The sequence below is a fragment of the Oryctolagus cuniculus genome, chromosome 13, assembly GCF_051225735.1.
Source record: "Oryctolagus cuniculus isolate XC-2025 breed Fujian yellow rabbit chromosome 13, ASM5122573v1, whole genome shotgun sequence".
Lineage (NCBI taxonomy): Eukaryota > Metazoa > Chordata > Mammalia > Lagomorpha > Leporidae > Oryctolagus > Oryctolagus cuniculus.
Genome location: NC_142879.1, coordinates 19,161,786 through 19,179,942, shown reverse-complemented (window position 1 = coordinate 19,179,942; position 18,157 = coordinate 19,161,786). Strand labels below are relative to the sequence as shown.

The 18,157-nt window shown below is 62.1% G+C and overlaps 1 protein-coding gene across 1 annotated transcript; it reads right to left on the bottom strand.

Annotated features, from left to right (window-relative positions):
- Nucleotides 1-9,605: 9,605 nt before the first annotated feature.
- OPTC (opticin) lies at nucleotides 9,606-17,565 on the bottom strand. Its single transcript, XM_089311330.1, has 7 exons — nucleotides 17,268-17,565; nucleotides 16,500-16,608; nucleotides 14,825-15,022; nucleotides 13,876-14,078; nucleotides 10,796-10,891; nucleotides 10,440-10,635; nucleotides 9,606-9,745 (listed from the first exon to the last, which is right to left on the bottom strand). The coding sequence occupies exons 1-6, from the start codon at nucleotides 17,433-17,435 to the stop codon at nucleotides 10,465-10,467; spliced, it is 945 nt and encodes a 314-aa protein (XP_089167456.1). The 5' UTR covers nucleotides 17,436-17,565; the 3' UTR covers nucleotides 9,606-9,745; nucleotides 10,440-10,464.
- Between the last annotated feature and the right edge of the window lie 592 nt (nucleotides 17,566-18,157).

The following is an 18,157-nucleotide window of genomic DNA, read 5'->3' as shown; positions in this document are numbered from 1 at the left end:
GGTCCAACCAGGCCAGAGGTCCAGCAATCCTGGGAGATGGTGCTCCAGGCCCCGGGCTGGGGCAGGGTGGAGCAGGGGAGGAGGGGCCCTGAGAAGGAGGGGGCGGGGGAGCACACGGAGCCATTCTGCAGGTGGCCCAGGCAGCTGCTTCCCTCTGGGTCCTCTGACTGCCACCTGACCTCCAGGACCCAGGGAGGTGCCCTGTTCTTCCCCTCAGGGACCAGAGGACGCTCAGACTTGAACAGTGATGGTGTGCAGATGGACGGGTGGGAGGCGCTAAGGCGGGCCACCCAGGAGGAGCCGCCTTCCTGTGTCTCACGGAGCCCTCCTCGGCCTCTTGTCCTTTCTGCAAATCTGTATCACGCTGAGTCCCCAGGCTCTGTCTGTGTCCCCAACCCTGCCACACAGATGCTTGTGTGTGTGGCCAGGGCTAGGCTGGCTAGTGAGACCTGGCTCTCTGGGTGGTGAGGAGGGCCAAGGCCAGTGCACCTGCTGCCACCTCCAGGCAGCCTCCCAGCTCACCCCTCCTTCAGGGCCTCTGGGTCTCTCTCTGAATACAGCAATCACCCCTAGGGCATAAACTCCCCTGAACGGGGCACAGGGCTAATTATACCCCTGGGAATAAGGGTGTGGCAGCCCGGGCTCCCGGGGGCTCTGCCAGCCCCACCTCAAAGGTTCCTCTTCTGAAAGTCCGGGGTGCAGCCACCAACCAGTAATGCAGCCATTTTCTGTCCATCGGGCAGATGAGACCAGTGGTAGCAGCTGACCCAGCCCCGAGACCCCTCCCCTGTGCCCAGCGTGCTGTCCCATTAGCCGCCAAGCAAGGGCAGTGAAGGGCAGCAGGCTCCCACGATTGCTTACAGCATCCTCCTCCTGCCCCGGCAGCTGTCGCAGAGAGAGGGGGAGGAGGACACGGGCAACCCACGAGCCGCCCTGCTGCTCCGGGTGCATGGGGAGGGCGTGCCGTGCAGCCTGGACTTGGACAAGTGGAAGGGCAGGGCTGGGAGGAGAGAGGCCATGCACCTGCAGACCGGCCGTGCAGCCTGCTGGGCTGCGGTCCTCCTCTACCTTGGGGCCTGGGATGCAGTCCTGCTTGGACCGGATCCCAGGAGATGTCCCTCTCCCTCTGCTCGCCGCTGGCCCAGTACCTCCTACGCCTGAGTGGAGCAGGGTTGGACAGAAGCCTGTGTCCGTGGCAGAGGAGTCCGGGCTGGGCCTGTTTCTGGGGCACTGGGGCACTGGGACAGGGGACAGGGCTGGCTGCTGGATAAGTCAGGCTTCTGTGCACCCCAAGAGCTCCCCAAATAGTGCTGAAGGGAGGGAAGAGATGACCCTGTGGACCTGCCATCCTTCACCTTCCTCTCCTCCCTGTCCCCACCTCACATCTGTGTCACAGAGCTGAGGACCTGGTTGGAGAGGCAGACGGCCAGTGCAGAAGGCAGAGAGAGGGGGCCGGCCATCCCATCGTCACCCAGCGCCCGGCACTTCCTCTTGCTTTGCCATCGTATTTCTCTCCCTGCTCAGCCCCTCTGGCCTCGGCTGCCCCAGCCGCTCTGGCCTCGTCATCCATCACGCTGGCTGCAGGGAAAGTGTCTGCCCTGGGTCTCCGAGGAGAAGGGCTCAGCTGTCAGAGGAGAGAGCAGCTGGCAGAGGGGTCAGAGAGGCCGGCGCTCCAGGACGGACTGTGAATGATGGATGAGGCATCCCGGGCAGGCCCCGGCCCAGAGGCCCACGGGGTGTCCCCCCTCCCTCCCCCGAGGCAGCTTCTTCTCTGGGTTCCTTTAGCAAGTGCTCGGTTCACAGCAGGTGCACTATTTTTGGCTGCTTTTTTTTTTTAAATATTTATTTACTTATTTGAAAGGCAGAGCAATAGAGAGGGGGAGAGGGAGACAGAGAGAGAGAGAGAGATCTTCCATCTGCTGGTTCACTCCCCAAATGGCTGCAACAGCCAGGGCTGGGCCAAGCGGAAGCCAGGAGCCAGGAGCTCCCTCCTGGTCTCTCATAGGGGCCCAGGCCCTTGAACCGTCCGCTGTGTCCTTCTCAGTGCATTAGCAGGGAGCTGGGTGGGAAACAGAGCGTGTGGGACGCTAACCAATACAAAGACATGGGGGCCTGCCCCTGGCTGCTGCTTCTGCCGGCCGGGGACTCTGTGCACACCCTCCCAGAAGCCGGGGAGCTGGCTGAGCTTGCGGGCTGTGCCTCTCCTGGCTGCTGGGGACACTCAGGATCCAGTGTGTCCTGCGTGTGAGAAGGAAGACCCAGGAGATGGGCGAGGGAGGTCGTCCCCAGCCCGTGAAGGCAACCCTGGACACAGGGTCGCCCCACGCAGGACGGCAGCTGCCACGGTCTGCTCCACCTCCCCGCACAGCCTCCCTGTCCTTCCTTTCTTCCTTCCGGGCTGCGGGTCTCCTCCTGCTGCTCCTACTCTGCTTGCCTCCTGCTGAGCTCCGGCCCTGTCCCAGGCCTGACCTGGCCAGGTGCTCTTCCCAAGCTGCGTTCTCTCTGCCCCTGGCCCCACCTCTGCCGCTCCCACCTGCCGGCCAGCAGGTGTGCTCAGGGGGCCCTCTCACACCCTCCCGTGGATGCGGCTGTCCCCTCTGCGGGCCAGGACCCCAGACACCTCCTCCCCCTTCCCTCGCCTCCCGTCCGGCCCTGCTGCCCCATTCTCTGCTGCAACTCACGGGGCACTGGCACCTGCCAGCAAGCAGCCACCTGGCTTCCCAACAGCAGTGGGTCCTTTGCGCCCTGCCCACCCCGGCTCCAGCCACACCCTCCACCTTGCACCCACCCCAGCCCCACCCCGCCCAGTCCAGGAGAGCCCTGGCCTGGAAGCCACGAGCTCCCCAGCCCTAGGTTTCTGCACTGGCCTCCCAGCCATCAGGATCCCGTCCTTGAGCTCCGGGCTGCTGTGAGCTGAGCTCACCGTATGCTGGTGACTCGACTGTTGTGCAGGTCGGTGGCTTGTTCGGGCGCCTGCATCCCCTCCCATGTGTCTCATGGCCGCAGCACCTGCGGTTCCTGGCACTTACAGGGAATCCCCTACATCACTGAATGTGTGGATGATGTGGTGGAGGACCAGAGTTCAGGCTTGCAAGGGCAGGAGACGGGGAGGCAGGTCATCGTTCCAGGTTGAATTAGAGAACAGTGCCGGCTTGGCTCTGGGGAGGAAAAGGCTTTGAAGATGCAGAATACTTTCTGTCTCCCATCAGTGAGAAAAGAAACCTGTTTTTCTATGACAAAGCCTGATTTGATGACAAATCCTCTGTGCCTCCCGGGAGGTGGGGGTGACTGTTAGGTGGGGAGGTGGCAGAAAGAGTAGGTCCAAGGGAAGGGGGGGAGGAGCGAGACAGGAGGCGGGGGAGGGAGAGGGCCTGCGGAAGCTTCTTCCTCGGGCTGATTACTAATGTGCGGGAGGACTCAGCAGGCGCTGTGGGGAGGCAGTTTTGTGCAGAAGCAGGCAGTGTGTGAGAACAGCTATCCACAGGCCCGACCGCGGAGTGAGAGCGAGCCAAGGGCCAGCCTGCTCCGCAGAGGGCTCCGCCTCCAGGCCCAGGGAGAGGGGCTAGTCCAGGTCACGGTCACCCCCAGGCCTCTGCAGCAGCGGAGGGGCCCCTCTGGTTCCAGGGGTGTTGCATCCACTGAGGACCCGTGATGAGGTCCCTGCCTCCACCTGAGATGGGTGCCCTGTCCCCGGGGTGGGGGCGATTCCTTGGAGGAGGCAGGGCGGGAGCTGGGAGCGGCTGTCAGGAGTGGGCGGGCAGCCCCTGGGACTTTGCGCCCCTGCTGCTGAGGGGAGCAGAGCCCGAGCCACCCAGGAGGCCTCGATTCTTGGTGTCTGAGCCCCATCTTCTTGCTTCTCTGAATGTCCTTCCCACATGCCCTGGGCGCCCTGGCTGTTTGTCTCTTGCAGCAGGAAAGTAAAGGGAAAGGTGTTGCCAGAGCCCATGGGGCAGCTCAGGGTCCAGCATGCAAATCCCAGTCTCCTGGGCTTGCTCCCTCCAGGAGGCGCCTCTCTGATGGGGGGGCGGAGCTGACCCTCAAGGCCCCCACTGACTCCCCATGGGAAGGGGATGGAGGGGAACTGACACCGCCCTCAACCCAAGCCACCCCCGCTGTGCTCTCTGCGCCCTCTCCTCCAAGCCCCGCTCCTCCTGGGGGCTGCTCCCAGGCGTCCCCTCCTGGGGCTCCAGCCCAGCCCCGTTCCCCACTCCCAGCCTCCTTGGGAGATTAGGCTTGCTCTGGTCCCTGCCACCCTCCAGTGGTGAACCACGCTCCCCTTCCCTCCTGCCCGACAGGGTGGCGGGAGGGGGCGATGTTTGAATTCCTGGGAGAAGGAGCTCCTGCAAACAAAATCCTACAAGACCTTCTGCTCCAGGCCCCGCCTCCCCTGACTCCACCTCACCCCTCCCTGGCCTTCCCTCTGCTCAAACCTGTCCAGCTGGTTTCTACCCCACACCTGCGCCTCTTCTGTTCCTTCTGCTCCGAGGGCTCAGCCCAGCCGGCCCCACCCCAGAGGCCTTCCTTGGCCTCTGCAGCCAAGGCCACCAGCTTCTGCCCCAGCCTGTGCCACATTCCTTCCAGATCGGTCCTTTCTGGATGATACTATGGGTTACTCTCGCCCTCTGTTTTCCCTGACATCCCTTAGGATGCCCACGTGCCACAATGGAGTGCCTGGGATGGAATGCAGGCTGCACTCCTGACCCCAGCTCCCTGCTAGTGCACACCCTGGGAGGCAGCAGGTGAGGGCCCACATAGCAGGGTCCCTGCCACCCACATGGAAGACCCGGATGGAGCTCCTGGTCCCTGGCTTCACCTGGCCCAGCCCTGGCTCTCGCACAGTGCACCCTGCCCACGCTTTCTCCAGTCAGGAGGGGGTGTGGGCACTTCCTGGCTCTTCGGGACGATGGAGACAGAGAGGCTGGCACTGCACCTGCTGGCCTCTCTAGCTGCAGTGTGCACACATGGTGGGAGGGAGCAGGAGAGAAGCAGGGAGGGCCGGAGTTCGTGGAGAGAGAGGTCCGTGGGGAGCTACCGAGTCCCTCGCAGGCTGGCGGTGCCTCTGTTTACCAACAAGCAGGAAGGAGCCCATTGTCCTCCAGGTTAGAGAAGCGGAAAGAAATCGGGGAACAGAAGCCCAGGAGCCAAGAAACTGGGCTGGAGACAATAGACAGGAAGGGAGGGGTAGTGTGGGAAGGAGAAGTGCAGGTGTGCAGGGCCACCCCTGGGGGACACTCGGAGCGGCAGGGTGGAGAAGGGGCCGCTTGCGGTGAGATGTCTGGAGCGGGGCTACCTCCCGCGCTGCCCTGGCACTGTGCGTATGGGGTGTGCACTGAGCAAGGTTCCCGCAGGCGGTGAGAGGCCGGTTGTGGGTCAGCAGGTACCACAGCCCCAGTCCAACCCAGGAGGGCTTTGCAGGCAGCAGCCCCACTGGCATTGCATTCTGCCTCTTCCTTGCTCCATGACCTTGGACAAGGAGCTTCACAGCCCCGCGTGCTGCACACTGGGGCCTTCCCCTCTCCGTGGAGCTCCCCCAGGGATCAAGTCAGCTCATGGCCTGGCTCAGCATCTCACTGAGGGAGCTGGCATAGCTCTGTGGCTCAGACCAGGGAGGAGCTCCGGCCTGCACTGGGGAAAGGCGGCCTCGGGGCTCCCGCGTGCTTCTGGTAGCTTCCCCACCTGCCCTAACCTCTGCTGGCCTCACCAAGGACCTGGCTCCTTCAAAGACGCAGCATGGACACTGGCAGGGTGACTTCACCCCCAGTACCCGGCTGCTGGGGGAGACTCCAGTCCCCCAAGACCATGTTGTCTCCTTCCTGTGCAGGGCACACCCCCCCCCCAACATCCGGGTAATGCGTCCCCTCTCCAGCATGCAGAGCACGCCCGGCCTGGGCTGGTGTCTTTCAGGATTGTGCAGAGCCAGGGACGGGGGCCACGCCCATGTCTCCAGCCTCTCATTCCCAGGCTCAGTCCCTCGAACCCCAGGTCCTCTGCAAGGGCTACAGCTGGAAACATGTCCACCCTCTCCTCTCTCTCGTCTGTGTCTTGGGCGTGCACCTGATGTCAGGAAGAGGCTTAAAGCTGTTTGCCCTGGGCCTGGGGCATGCGGAGAAGGAGACACGGTTGGGGGAGGGGAGCAGAGGGAGGAAGAGGAGCAGGTGTCTGTGCTGTGTGTGTCTGGGCTTCTTTGGCTGCGGGCCGGGGTGTGGGGAGGGGGATGCCCGGGGCTGTGGGGGAAGGAGCAGGCACCCCCTCCCCACCGAGACCCGTGTCCAGCTGACACAGGAGGGAGGCTGGGAGATGGGGATGGGGAGTCTGCCGGCCAGGCCGAGAGATGACCTTGACAGAGAGGAGAGGCAGGACTGAGCCGGTGTCTGGTGTGGGGGAGGGGGCGGGTGGCTGTGCCACCTCTGTCTGCCTCCCTCAGACAGAGCCCGTGTTGGGGGGGGACAGGGACGCGTGTCCTTGAGCCCAGTTTCCCTGCTGAGGACACAGGCCCCGACTCGGGGCTCCTCCAGGGGAGGCTCCCTCCTTCCAGCCTGGGAAACGCCCTCCCCGCTGCCTGTTCGGCAAGGCCCTTTGGGTGTAGGGGGTGCTGGGGATTCCCCACCTGCCTCGCAGGAACTCCTTGGGGGGGCGAGGTGGGTCAACGCTGCTGGGTCCCAGCCTTGGCCCCCCCCCCGCCCCCGGCTTCAGACGCACAGGCAGGCTTGGAGCTTTAAGTGCAGATCCACAGCACAACAGGGAGAGAGGCTGCTGTCCCAGGAGGGGACTGGCAGGAGGCAGGAAGGAAGCCCCAGCGAGGAAACACCAACCCCCCCCCAGCCCCCTCTGGCCCTGGGCCTCTCCGGGTCCCTTCTGGCGGGGGAGGGGCAGCCTCTGCCTTCCTCTGCCACAGGGAAGAGGACACTGGGCCCCTGAGAGCAGGCCAGGGCAGCCTTCCTGGCCAGGACCCATCTGAAGGCCCTGGGGTGCCTGCCGCGGGAGGCGCTCTGCTGCCTACGGGGCTGCCAGCAAGGCCACCGGGAGACCCCAGAGTGTGGAGCAAGGGCCTCCAAAGGCCCGGATGACCGAGGCTGGCACTCGGCTGGCTCTGGGAGGACGCAGGTGTTCCGCCAGGCCGGGGCTGGCACTTGGCTGGCTGCAGAGCTGCGGCCCCCCGGCCCCCTCCCTGCACCCCTCCCTTCCCGTCTCAGGCCTGGCGCTCTGGCATCCAGCCCTGCCCCCCACCTCCTCCTCTCCACGGCCCCCTGCCGTTGTCACTGCTCCCCACCTCCCCGACACCCTGAGAGATGGGAGCCCCAGCCCTGTCGCCCTGTCGTGGCTGAGGCTCCCTCCCTGGGGCCGGGGACAGATGCACTGTTTACAAATTCTTCAGGGAAGCCTGTGTACTCCTTGGGCTTCCCAAGCCCAAACTGGGGAGTTCGTCAGGAGACTGGCAGAGGCAGCGGCCCTTGGGGGGAGCCCTCCCAGGAGCATAGTGGCGGGAAGAAAGGGCCCAGACCTGGGTTTGACTCCTGGCTCTGCCCTCATCAGCACTTGGCCTGCAGTGGGCATCTCCCCGTCCGGGGTTCCTGTCGGGCTGAAATGGGCTGACGGCGGTGAAAGCGCTGTCTCAGTGTCGCAAACTCCAGGAGTCCCGGAATTGCTGGTCCCCCTGCCCCACAACGGAGCTGAGGCCAGAGACTTTCTGCACCGGGCGCAGGGCACCCCGGGCATCCGGCCTGCAGCAGCCTCCGCTCTACGCGCTGCCTGGAGGTGCTTCCCATGGGAGTCCGGCCACCAAGGGCCTCCTGAGCTGGAGCCCTTGCGGCCTTCAGCTTTCGTGGTCATAACCCAGCGAAGCAGGACGTGGGAGGGGGTGAGGGCTGCAAGCAGGAGAGACGGGTGGATGAGAAAGAGGAGAGAGAGAGGAGAGAGGGAGAGGATCCTGCTTCCTGCTCTAACAGACTCCTCGGGAGCCAGCAAGGGCTGCACCGCTGTTCTGAGAGCCGAGCAGCTGCTGCCACCCTTGCCGTCCCCAGGGCCTTGGGTCCCCAGGTGAAAGGGCAGGCACCCTAGCAATGGCCCTGGGCGCCCTCGCTGCTGTCAAGACTCCCCGCTTCATCTGTAGCCTGTGTGTGCAGCGCTGGTCCGAGCCTTCGACGGCTACACGAGCAGGTGGGCGATTTCTCTTCCCTGGTTCTCAACTTCCTCATCTGAAGAATGGGAGCAAACTCCTCTCTCCCTCTGCCTTTTGCACAAGTCAGTCTTGAAAAAGAAGGGGCGATGCTGGGGCACAGTGGGCGAAGCGGCTGCTTGTGGCGCCCCCTACTGATGCGCCTGGGAAGGCCTTCGCTGATGGCCCCGATACTTGGGCCCTTGCCATGCACATGAGACCCGGATGGAGTTCCTGGCTCCGGGCTTCGGCCTGGTCCAGCCATGGCTGTTGTGGCCATTTGGGGAGCGAGCAGGGTCTGTCTGTCTCCCTCCCTCCCTCCCTCCCTCCCGTCACTCTGCCTTCCGAATCAACCCTTAATCAAAGGCGAAGTTCTGACTTCCCTGCTTGGAAGACTATCACGAGGATCTAATGCGCAGGGGGAGGTTCCAGGCAAAGTACCTGAGTGGGCTCCCCTGCACGCGGGCCACAAAAACACCTGTCCCTCTCGACTCGGGCACCGTTTGAGACCTCAACTGGTTGCCTTGGCAACTCCTTGCTCGGCGCACTCCTACTCCATCTCCGGGTTCCGGGTGAATGTCAGCCTCAGCACCCGCCGTGCTGTGCACCCCTCTCCAGCTCTCGCCACGAGCTGGACCCTGTGGAGACTCGTGTGACTGACAGCTGCTCCTGCACCAGACTCCAGCCACGAGGAAGAGGAAGGAATCTCTACTGCACCGCGGCCCCTCGGCACGTGACACCATGTCTGGCACAGGGCAGGCAGGCGCCCCGAGCCCTGGCTGCAGGAGACAGGGAACTCCTGCCTCCTTACTGCCTTCAATCAACACCCGACACCAAGCACCCAGCCGTGACCTGCCCCTCGCCTGGGTCTCCCCAGAAGCAGCAGGGGAAGGGGCTGGCACTGTGGCACAGTGGGTTAAGATGCTGCCTGCAGTGCTGGCATCCCATATGGGCGCCGGTTTGAGTCCTGGCTGCTCCACTTCCGACCCAGCTCCCTGCTGATGCACCTGGCAAACAGCAGAGGACGGCCCATGTCCCTGGGCCCCTGCACCCATGTGGGAGACCCAGAAAAAGCTCCAGGCTCCTGGCTTTGGCCCTGGTTGTTGCAGCCATTTGAAGCATGAACCAGTGGATGGAAGATCTCTTTATATATATATAACTCTGCTTTCCAAGTAAATAAATAAATTTTTAGAAAAAGAAAACAGGGGAAGTGGGCCCCTCCCCTGTCTGATAATTCAAGGAGCAAGTCGGCTGGGTATCAGTCATGCTTCCTATGCTTCCAGCTCCACCGGCCCAGCCCAGGATCCCAAGAGGCCGCAGGTGAGTAATTGCTATATTTATTTATTTCTCTTTGCACAAGGCTGCCCTCTGGTGGTTGAACAGGCAGGAGCGTGTAGGAAGGTTGGAACCCCGATGGCCAGCGAGTCAGGGAGCCAGGGGGATCAGTCAGCACTGCAGGGGGTCGTCTCCGGGATGATCTGTAGCCGGAATCTCACAGGCAGCCTTGTCCCGGAAGAGCAGAGGTTACAGAAGGCCCCCGCGGGGCGCCAGGGCCAGTTTTAGGAGCTCCTCTTTCTCTCCAGGGCTGTGCTGGAAACCATTTAACCACCAGCTTTCACATCTTAAGCAAGTGGCAGCGTTCACCCATTCCCATGGTGTAAATTCTCCCACCTCGGCCAGTGCCGAACCATCGATGTGATGTCACCCAAGGCGGGAGCTGGGCAGGGACTCTCGGGACAGAGACACCACCCAGGGGCGTGGTACCCTCTAGAGCACCGGGCACAGCAGGACCTAGACACACCGCTGGCAGGTGGTGAGTGCTGGCTGTGTCTTTATTACATTTGCTCTCAATATGACATCTTAATTGCCAGGTTATATAACTCAATTTTTCATAATGGCCGTGTTTGACAACTGACTTGGAAATTTCTAGAAAGTTTACTCCTGGTTCCTGTGTGCCTGGCTCCAGCACGCCCGTGTTTCTCCTCCCTGCCCCTCCCCTAGCCTGGGCTCCCTTGCTCCTCTTCCTCCTGCTCCTCTTCCTCTTTCCTGGCATTCCCTGGGGAACAGCGAGAGTATTTGGGAACTTGGGGAGCCGGGGGGTTTGAAGGAGACAGGCAAATGTGTGCACGTGTGTGGCAGTGGCGGGGTGGAGGGATTTTTGCAACAGGATGGAGAGGTTGACGAATGCCTAGCCCGAAGACCCTGTGCGGACGCAGGGGCCTGGACTTCCACCGAGCCCTCGGTGGGGGCAGATGGGGGTCAGGGGATCCGCCAGCGCTCTTACCCGGGCGGGTTACAAAGGCTCGGGGCTAGACCATGCGGCCGGTGGGCAGCCGCGGCAGGCAGAAGTAGGCGTCGGGGAAGAGGCTGAGGTTGACGGGGTTGCCGTCCAGGCGGACGTCCTCGAGCGGCCGCCGCGTGTGCCTGTGCTCCTCCGCGTCGCAGAACTCGTCTCCCCGCAGGGTCCCTATGGCGTTGTTCTGGAAAGAGCACAGCGAGCCCCGCCCGGAGGCTCCGCCCTCATTGGCTGTCCCCGCAAGCCCCGCCCCCCCGCATGCAAGACCCACCAGCCCCAGTCTCCAAAGCAGCCGCCAAACCCGCCCAAGCCCCAGCTCTCACAGCCCAGAGCCGGCTCCTCACCTGCAGGTGCAGAGAGCGCAGGCTCAGGGGCAGAGGCCCGGGCACGGAATCCAGCAGGTTGTCTGCTAGGTAGAGGAACTGCAGCTTCTCCAGCGCCTGTGGAGGAGGCAGAGAGCGGTGGAGGGGGAGGGGTCCCCCGGGGCCCTGGTGCTGGTTCCTGGGCAGGCAGAGTCCAGTGACCCCATGCATGCCCTCAAGCTTTGCTGCATCTTTTTAGTTTAAATTGTTTTGAGAGAGAGCGAGCGAGCGAGAGAGCAAGGGAGCTCACTCCCATCCATTGGTTCACTCCCCAAATGCCTGCAACAGCCCAGGCTGGGCCAGGCTGAAGCCAGGAGCCAGGAACTCAACCCTGGTCTCCCTATGGGTGGCAGGAGCCCAGCCACTTGAGCCATCACCGCTGCCTCTGTGGTCTGCAGGAGCAGGAGGCTGGAGGCAGGAGCTGCTGTGAGACACCAAGCCCAGCTGCTCTGAGATGGGACACAGGACGCGGGAGTCTCAACTGCTTGGGCAAATGCTTGTCCCAGATGGCTGGTTCTCCAAGGAGCTTCCAGACACCGAGTCCAGTCGGATGTGGGCAATGCAAGGAGCTGCCAGCTGCGTGATGACGGGGACGGGCAGCGACGGCGCACAGGGAGGACCAGGGCACGCCGCAGCTTAGCCTCCACATCTCTGCTCTCAGATGGGCTTTCCCCAAGGAAAAGCCTCCAGCTGCTGAACCTGGAGCAGGTGGACGAGCACGCCGAGGACACAAAAGTGAGTGGAGTGTGTGAGTGTGCCAGCACCCGCAGGACGAGGCCGGCTAATTGGAGCAGGCTTGGGGGAGCGATCAGCCTTCGGGGAGCTCAGAGAACAATGAGGATCATCCAGAACCAGTGACCTCCCTGTGCACTGTATAAATACTTATCCAACCCTCCCCCGCCGCCCCAGCAGCTGGGCCCGCTAGGAATCCCCATCCTCACTTTGTAGGTAAGAAAACAAGGTCAGAGAGCTGGAGGGGCTTGCCCTGAACGCCTGCTTTAACCTGGGCTGAGCAAGCAGTGCTGCATCACGGCGAAGAAGAGCCTCCTGCTACTGCAGACAGCCAGGAGGACTCCGAGGCCGGAGCAGGCAGCGCGCAATGCCTGTTCCCCACTACAGATGGGAAACTCAGGCCCAGGGTCATGTGTAGGACTTCTACCTCTTCTTTTCTTCTAGGCTGGGCAGCAGCCAGGAGCATGGAATTCCATCCAGGTGTCAGGGGCACACGCACTTGGCCATCCTCTGCTGCTTTCCCAGGTGCATTAGCAGGGAGCTGGATTGGCAGTGAGGTGGCCGGGACAGGAACCAGCGCTGACACGGGATGCAGGTGTCGCAGCGGGTTAAGCCGCTGCACCACAATGCCAGCCCTGGATTTCTGACCCTCACACAGTGCTGTTGACAGGGCGCCACGTGAAACCCCTCCAGGATCGCTGCAGACAGCCGAAGACTGAGAGGGTGGGGAGAGCAGGAGGGAGCGAGCAGGCAGGTCTCTGCGCCCTCACCCTGTTCCAGAAAGGCAGCTTGGATTTGATTGATTTGATGCTTCTAAATATGCATTCGTTTGCAAAACAGATTCTACTACAGTCATGCGTTGCTTAACAACGGGGATATGTTCTGAGAAATATGCAATTAGATGATTCCACCCCGGTGTGAACATCATGGAGTGTACCTACCCACACTGAGACGGCTAGAACCTCCGGGGTGGTGTGATCTTATCAGACCGCTGCTGGACACGCGGCCAGTCACTGGCCAAGGCGTCGGCACGCGGCTCTCCACTGCACTTCGGGAGAGACACACAGGATGAGCTTGGAGGTGACTCAGGTGGAGGAGAGCAGGCGGCAAGTGAGCAGTTGGCCAGCTGCACGCCTGCAGATGTCCATCCCGGCCACGTTCCTTCCCTGGGCGTGCGTCCCGGGCTTCTGCTAGCCCTGTCCAACGGGCAGCCCCAGGGGCCTGAATTTGTGTCTCAGTACTTAGCCCTTCCCATCCAAGCCCATCAGCCAATGACTCATCAGATGGTGAATCGTAAAGACGATGATTAGTCACTTGCTGGTGAGTGCTGGCAATAAAGGAGGTGGTGCGGGCTGGCGTCAACATGGCTGTACGCTACAGCCACGTGGAAGCTGTAGGTCTCGGGGGCGGACCACGAGTGTGCTGAAGACACAGGAGTTGCACAGAGCAGACGCATGGAAGGAAGCAAGGACCCGACACCGTGCACCCCGCGGAGGAGAGGGAGCGCTGCCGACCCTGGTCTCTGAGTCTCCATCCTTGAAACAGGCCCATGAGGCCCGCTGGTGCCCTGTTTCCCAGTCACGGGGCTTCTTGGGAAGAGCAAGCTGCCAAGCACCCTTTTCTCGGGTCAGAATCTGTCTTTGCAACCAAGAGAACCTTTAGTAAACAGCAAAGTGGGGCTGCCCTTATGGCACAGCAGGTTAAGTTGTCACTTGCCCTGCCAGCATCCCATATGAGTGCTGGCTTGAGCCACAGTGGCTCTGCTTCCAATCCAGCTCCCTGCTAATGTGCCTAGGAAAGCATCAGAGGATGGCCTGCGTGCTTGGGTCCCTGCTACCTATGGAGAGACCCAGATGGAGTTCCTGGCTCTGCCTTCGTCCTGGCCCACCCCTGACCATTGTAGCCATTTAGGGAAGGAACCAGCAGATAGAATATCTCTCTCTCTGTCATTCTGCCTTTCAAATAAATCTTAAAAAAAAAAAAAAGCCTGCAAGGGGCTGGCGTGTGGCATAGTAGAAGATGGCCCAAGTGTTTGAATCCCTGCCATCCACGCAGGAGACCTGGAAGAAGCTCCTGTCTCTTGGCTCCTGGCTCTGGCCTGGCCCAGCACTGGCCGTTGTGGCCATCTTGGGGAGTAAACCAGCAGATGAAAGATCTTTCTCTCTCTCTGTCTCCCCCTGTCTCTAACTCTTTCAAATAAATAAATGTTTTTTAAAGCTAGCAAATGGAAAAAATGAAAACAACAGCCAGAGTAGGGGTGGCGCAGGGATGCCCCAAGAGGGCCCGGCGCGTGAGTGGTGGCAGGTGGTGACCTGGAGTTGCTGACTCACCCTGAAGGCCCCCGGCTGGATCCCGGAGCTCTGGAGCCGATTCAGGCGGGCGTCCAGCAACTGGACGCTGCTGGGCAGCGCGGGCAGGGCTGCCAGCTGGTTCTCCGGGAGGAGCAGGTCCTGCAGGGCGGGCAGCGCGCGGAGGGCGTCGCTCTCGATGTAGGAGATGACGTTGCTGGAGAGGTCAATCCTCTTCAGTTTTGCTGAAGGGTCGTGGGGAGACAGCAGAGAGAGAGAGAGAGAGAGAGAGAGAGAGAGAGAGAGATGCCAGGACACGCCGCCTCGAGTCTCTCTCCGTAGCCTGCCCCTTCCTTCTCAAGGAGGGGACTTCTCCCCCTTCCCACCTGCACCAGGCCACACCAGGAGACACCAAGACATACATCCGGGCTCCCTGTGACACCTTCCCCTGGGGCCCTGTCCTGTGGGCGGCTGCCACCCTCTCCACCCCCTGGGAGGGTGTGGAAGAGAACTGGCAAGGCTGGGAGGCCCCCCAGCCATTCCACCTGCACACGTTGGTTTATGCAGAAGGGCACCGAGGCCCGGAAGGCTCTGGGTAATTAGTGGTGAAATCTGGATGGGAGCCCAGGTCGCCTGTCTCAAGCAGGGCACAGCTATAAAGCAGCAAAACAAACAAAGGAAACGCCACGCCAACAGCGCCAGCGCCATGGTGAGCACATGTGGAATGGCCTGTCCTGGGGGCCAGCTGGTGGCCGGTCTGGAGCCGCTGGGAGAGCCTGAGGACACCGCCTTGATCAAACCTTCCCTTCCCTGCACCCTGGGGGCAGGTCCACCGGGCTGAAAGGAATCAGAGGCTCGGGGCTGTTTCCTCTGCAGCCAGAGATGCTGAGAGCCGGGACGGGGAGGCTCCGTCCTGGGGCTGGGTGGCAAGACAAAGGCCCCTGGTGTTTGCTGTGCTGGGCCCTCTCCCCGCCCCAGGGCCTTAGCATACCCAGTCCTTGGAAGTCCCCGGCCCGCACGCGGCGGATGCGGTTGAAGCGGGCATACAGGTAGGTGGTTGTCTTCGGCAGAGGAGGGATGCTTTCCAGGTCGGCGTCGTCACAGTACACGGAGGACCCCAGGCACACACACACCAGGCAGGTGGGCAGGCCTGCCCCCGGCGGAAGACGGAGCGAGGGAAGATTCCCGGGTCAGACTCCTTTCAGATCACGAGCCTGGCCATATGCTCTCTTGACAGCATAAGAACCACCCAGCACGACCTGCCTGGACAGGCCACTGCCAGGGTGCCACGCAGCGTGACCTCAGAGCAGTGGGCCCACGTCTGTCATGGCCCAGCACAAGCCCCTTCCTGCTTCCAGCACAGCCCTGTCCGGGAGGGGTTGCCCTGGGTCTGTGTGGGTGTTTCTAGCACCTCTGTTGGTCATTTTCCACAGGGCTCCTCTCAGACCCCTAAAGTACCCTGAAGCGGAAATGAAGCAGAGCAGCCCGGCCAACTGCCCTGGGGGACAGGGTGTGGTCTGTCCTGTGTGGCTCCAAGAAGCGTCACAGATGGAGCCAAGGACGAGTGGGCGATGCCTGTCACGCGTTCGCCTCTGCTTCTCGTGGCTGCGGCTTCCCAGTTGTCCTCCGGGAAATGGCCCTTCCCCGTCCTCGGTCCATGGCCCCACCTCTGTGCCCAGCTGTCATGAGGACAAGGCCACCCAGCTCGGGCTGGCTTTCAAAGGCTGGGAAGACGGTGGTGGCTCATGCAACTGAGCAGGGCAGGTGTTCTCTGTCACCCGCTGTCACAGGGCACAGAGGGGCCTGGGAGGTCAAGATCAATGTCCAGGAAGGACCCTGCTGGCATTGACACAGCCCCAAGATGCAGGGCAGCTCTTCTGTCCCAGCCGTGGCCCAGCGGGGACAGGTGGAGCAGTGGGGGCCCAGCACCCTCCCACGCCCAGGCCTGGCTGGCAGGTCCCTCTGTGGGCCTGTGTGGGCCCTTGAAGCCTGACTGTGTGTGGACTGAAAGGTGATGGATTTCCAACAGAACCACTTCTCTGCTGATGTCCCCGTGCCCCCAGCCCACCCAAGGCAAACATCCCAAGAGGAGAACAGGGAAGCCGAGGGGCAAGCGGCTCCGGGATGAGCTTCCTCCCTCCTCCGCCCCCATCTGATCCTCAGCGCCGTGCTGAGCCCCCACCCCCGACCCCTTCCCAAGCCAGGGACACCAGCCTCCCTGTCTCAGAGGACCCTGGAAGGGACGGGAGCTGCCACACAGAGTCTGAAGCCGGAACGCAGTGACTAACTCCTCTGCCCCGTGCCAAGTGACGGTCACAAGGTTACTTATTCTGCTCTGCAGGCCTTTAATTGTCTCTAATCTAATTACCACTCCACCTGCTCCCCGAGAGACGCTGTTAATTAAGGGAGGGTGGCTGTGCCAGCGCAGAGGGGAGTCCTCGCACTGCTCTGCTTCCCACCGATCTGCACACTCAGGTGCAAGTCCCAGGGACGGCCGGCCCCTCCCTTGGATTTCTGCTGTTCTCAGGGTGGCTGTCTCCCCTCCTCTCCCTGTGGGCGAGGGCCAGCCCTGACGCTCCTCGTGGGCAGCCCACGGCCCTGGGTCATGGCTCCTTGGCCTGCGACCTATGAACCTCATGGCCACGTGACCCTGCACTCACTGTGATTGGTTGGTGGGCCTGGCACGGTGGGGCTTGATGAGGGTGTCCTCAGAGCCTTAGCACTCTGGATGGGGCTGCCCCTGGTTGGAGGAGGAGCCGGGCTGGTCGCCTTAACCTGGAGATGTAGCACACAGCAGGTCAGCCTGGGAGACACTTCATTTCGGCCTCTGGGAATGTCAGCAACCCATTCCAAACTTGCAAAGGGTCACCATGGAGAGGGAGGGGGGAGGGACCTTAGACAGCATTCAGGTCCAGCATCTTCCTCATCTTCATCCAATGCAGGAGGAGACTGAGGCTCAGGGAGTGGGGGGGGCGAGGCCCATGGGACTGCCAGGGGCTGAGGCAGAGCCAGAGGAAGCTTGGGGCTCCCAGGCTGGTGCCAAACTCGTGCGGCACCAAGGGGAGGCTTCCGGGCTTGTCTCCCACCCCGGGCTTTCCAGGTGAGCCCCCGTGAACGCCAGCAGAGCTGGGACAGAACTCGAGACTGGGGGCCGGGCTAAGAGACAGGGAACAATGTGAGGACACTGCAGGCCCCCAGCCCAAGGGAATCTCGTGATGGCAGAGGGAGGGATGGAAACTCCTAAGAGGGGGGCACCCCACCAAGCTTGCCACAAACGGCCACACAATGGAGGGTGTGAGTCCTCTTCCTTAGTGTCATCTCTTTAGAGAAAGGGACAGAGGCTTGAGGCACCTGCACTGGGGGGCGGGTAGAGAGGGGCAGGCCCCCCAGTGCCCAGTGTCCTGCAGGACACACAGTGGCTGTCTGGCCCTCACCTCGAGGGGCTGCTCCCCGTAGTCTGTGGGCTCCTCATAGTTGCCCAGGTCAAGGACCTCGCCGTAGTCGTCTGGGCTCAGGCCATAGTCATCCAGAGGCAGAGCCGTGTGAGGGTCCCCTTCCTGCAGCACCAGGGCCAGCAGACTCAGGAAAGCCGGCAGCCTCATGGGGGCCTGGGAGAGGAAATGGGGGGACAGTGGGGTCCCTCACCAGGGCGGAGCGGACAGGGAGGGGCTTACAGACTCAGCCACTCCCACCCACACATGCTGTTGGAGGCCATCAGTCACTCCACCAGGCTGGGGCTCGGTCTGGGGGTATCTACAACGAGCCCCTGCTGCCTCCCTCCAACTTGGGCTCTGTGTACCCACCAACACAGTGACATTGGCTTCCATGGCATGTGCACACAACTGGGGCTCAGGTGCACTCGCGAGAGTGCAAGTGTTCTCTCTCTTACACAACCGCGTACCTGGGATATGACCGTGAGCCAATAAACCTGACTTAGATTCAATACCAAGGAGCCTCGTGATTCTTAAAAAGATCATTCATGCGTGCATTGCTCAGTAGACCTGGGTGGGCGTCTGCCGAGTTACAGGTGCTGGGCTGGGCCCCGGCTCTACAGAGATGAAGCAGGCTCAGCCCTTCCCAGGCGGTTTGGGAGACAGGGACTTGCAGTGTGACAGACGTGACAAAGCGTGGTAGCTGATAGAAGATTCTCACACGTGCAAGAAAGTCCTTTGCGTGTACACACCCGAGACGCTCCTTAGCACAGGTGCAGGTCCCCGTGTGTGTGCCTTGCTTATCACGCGTGGGTGACAGGCACAAGGTCCCGGAGGAGAAGGGCGTGTGGGTGCACACTGTCACACCCACCCCCGGGGCCCCACCACGCAGC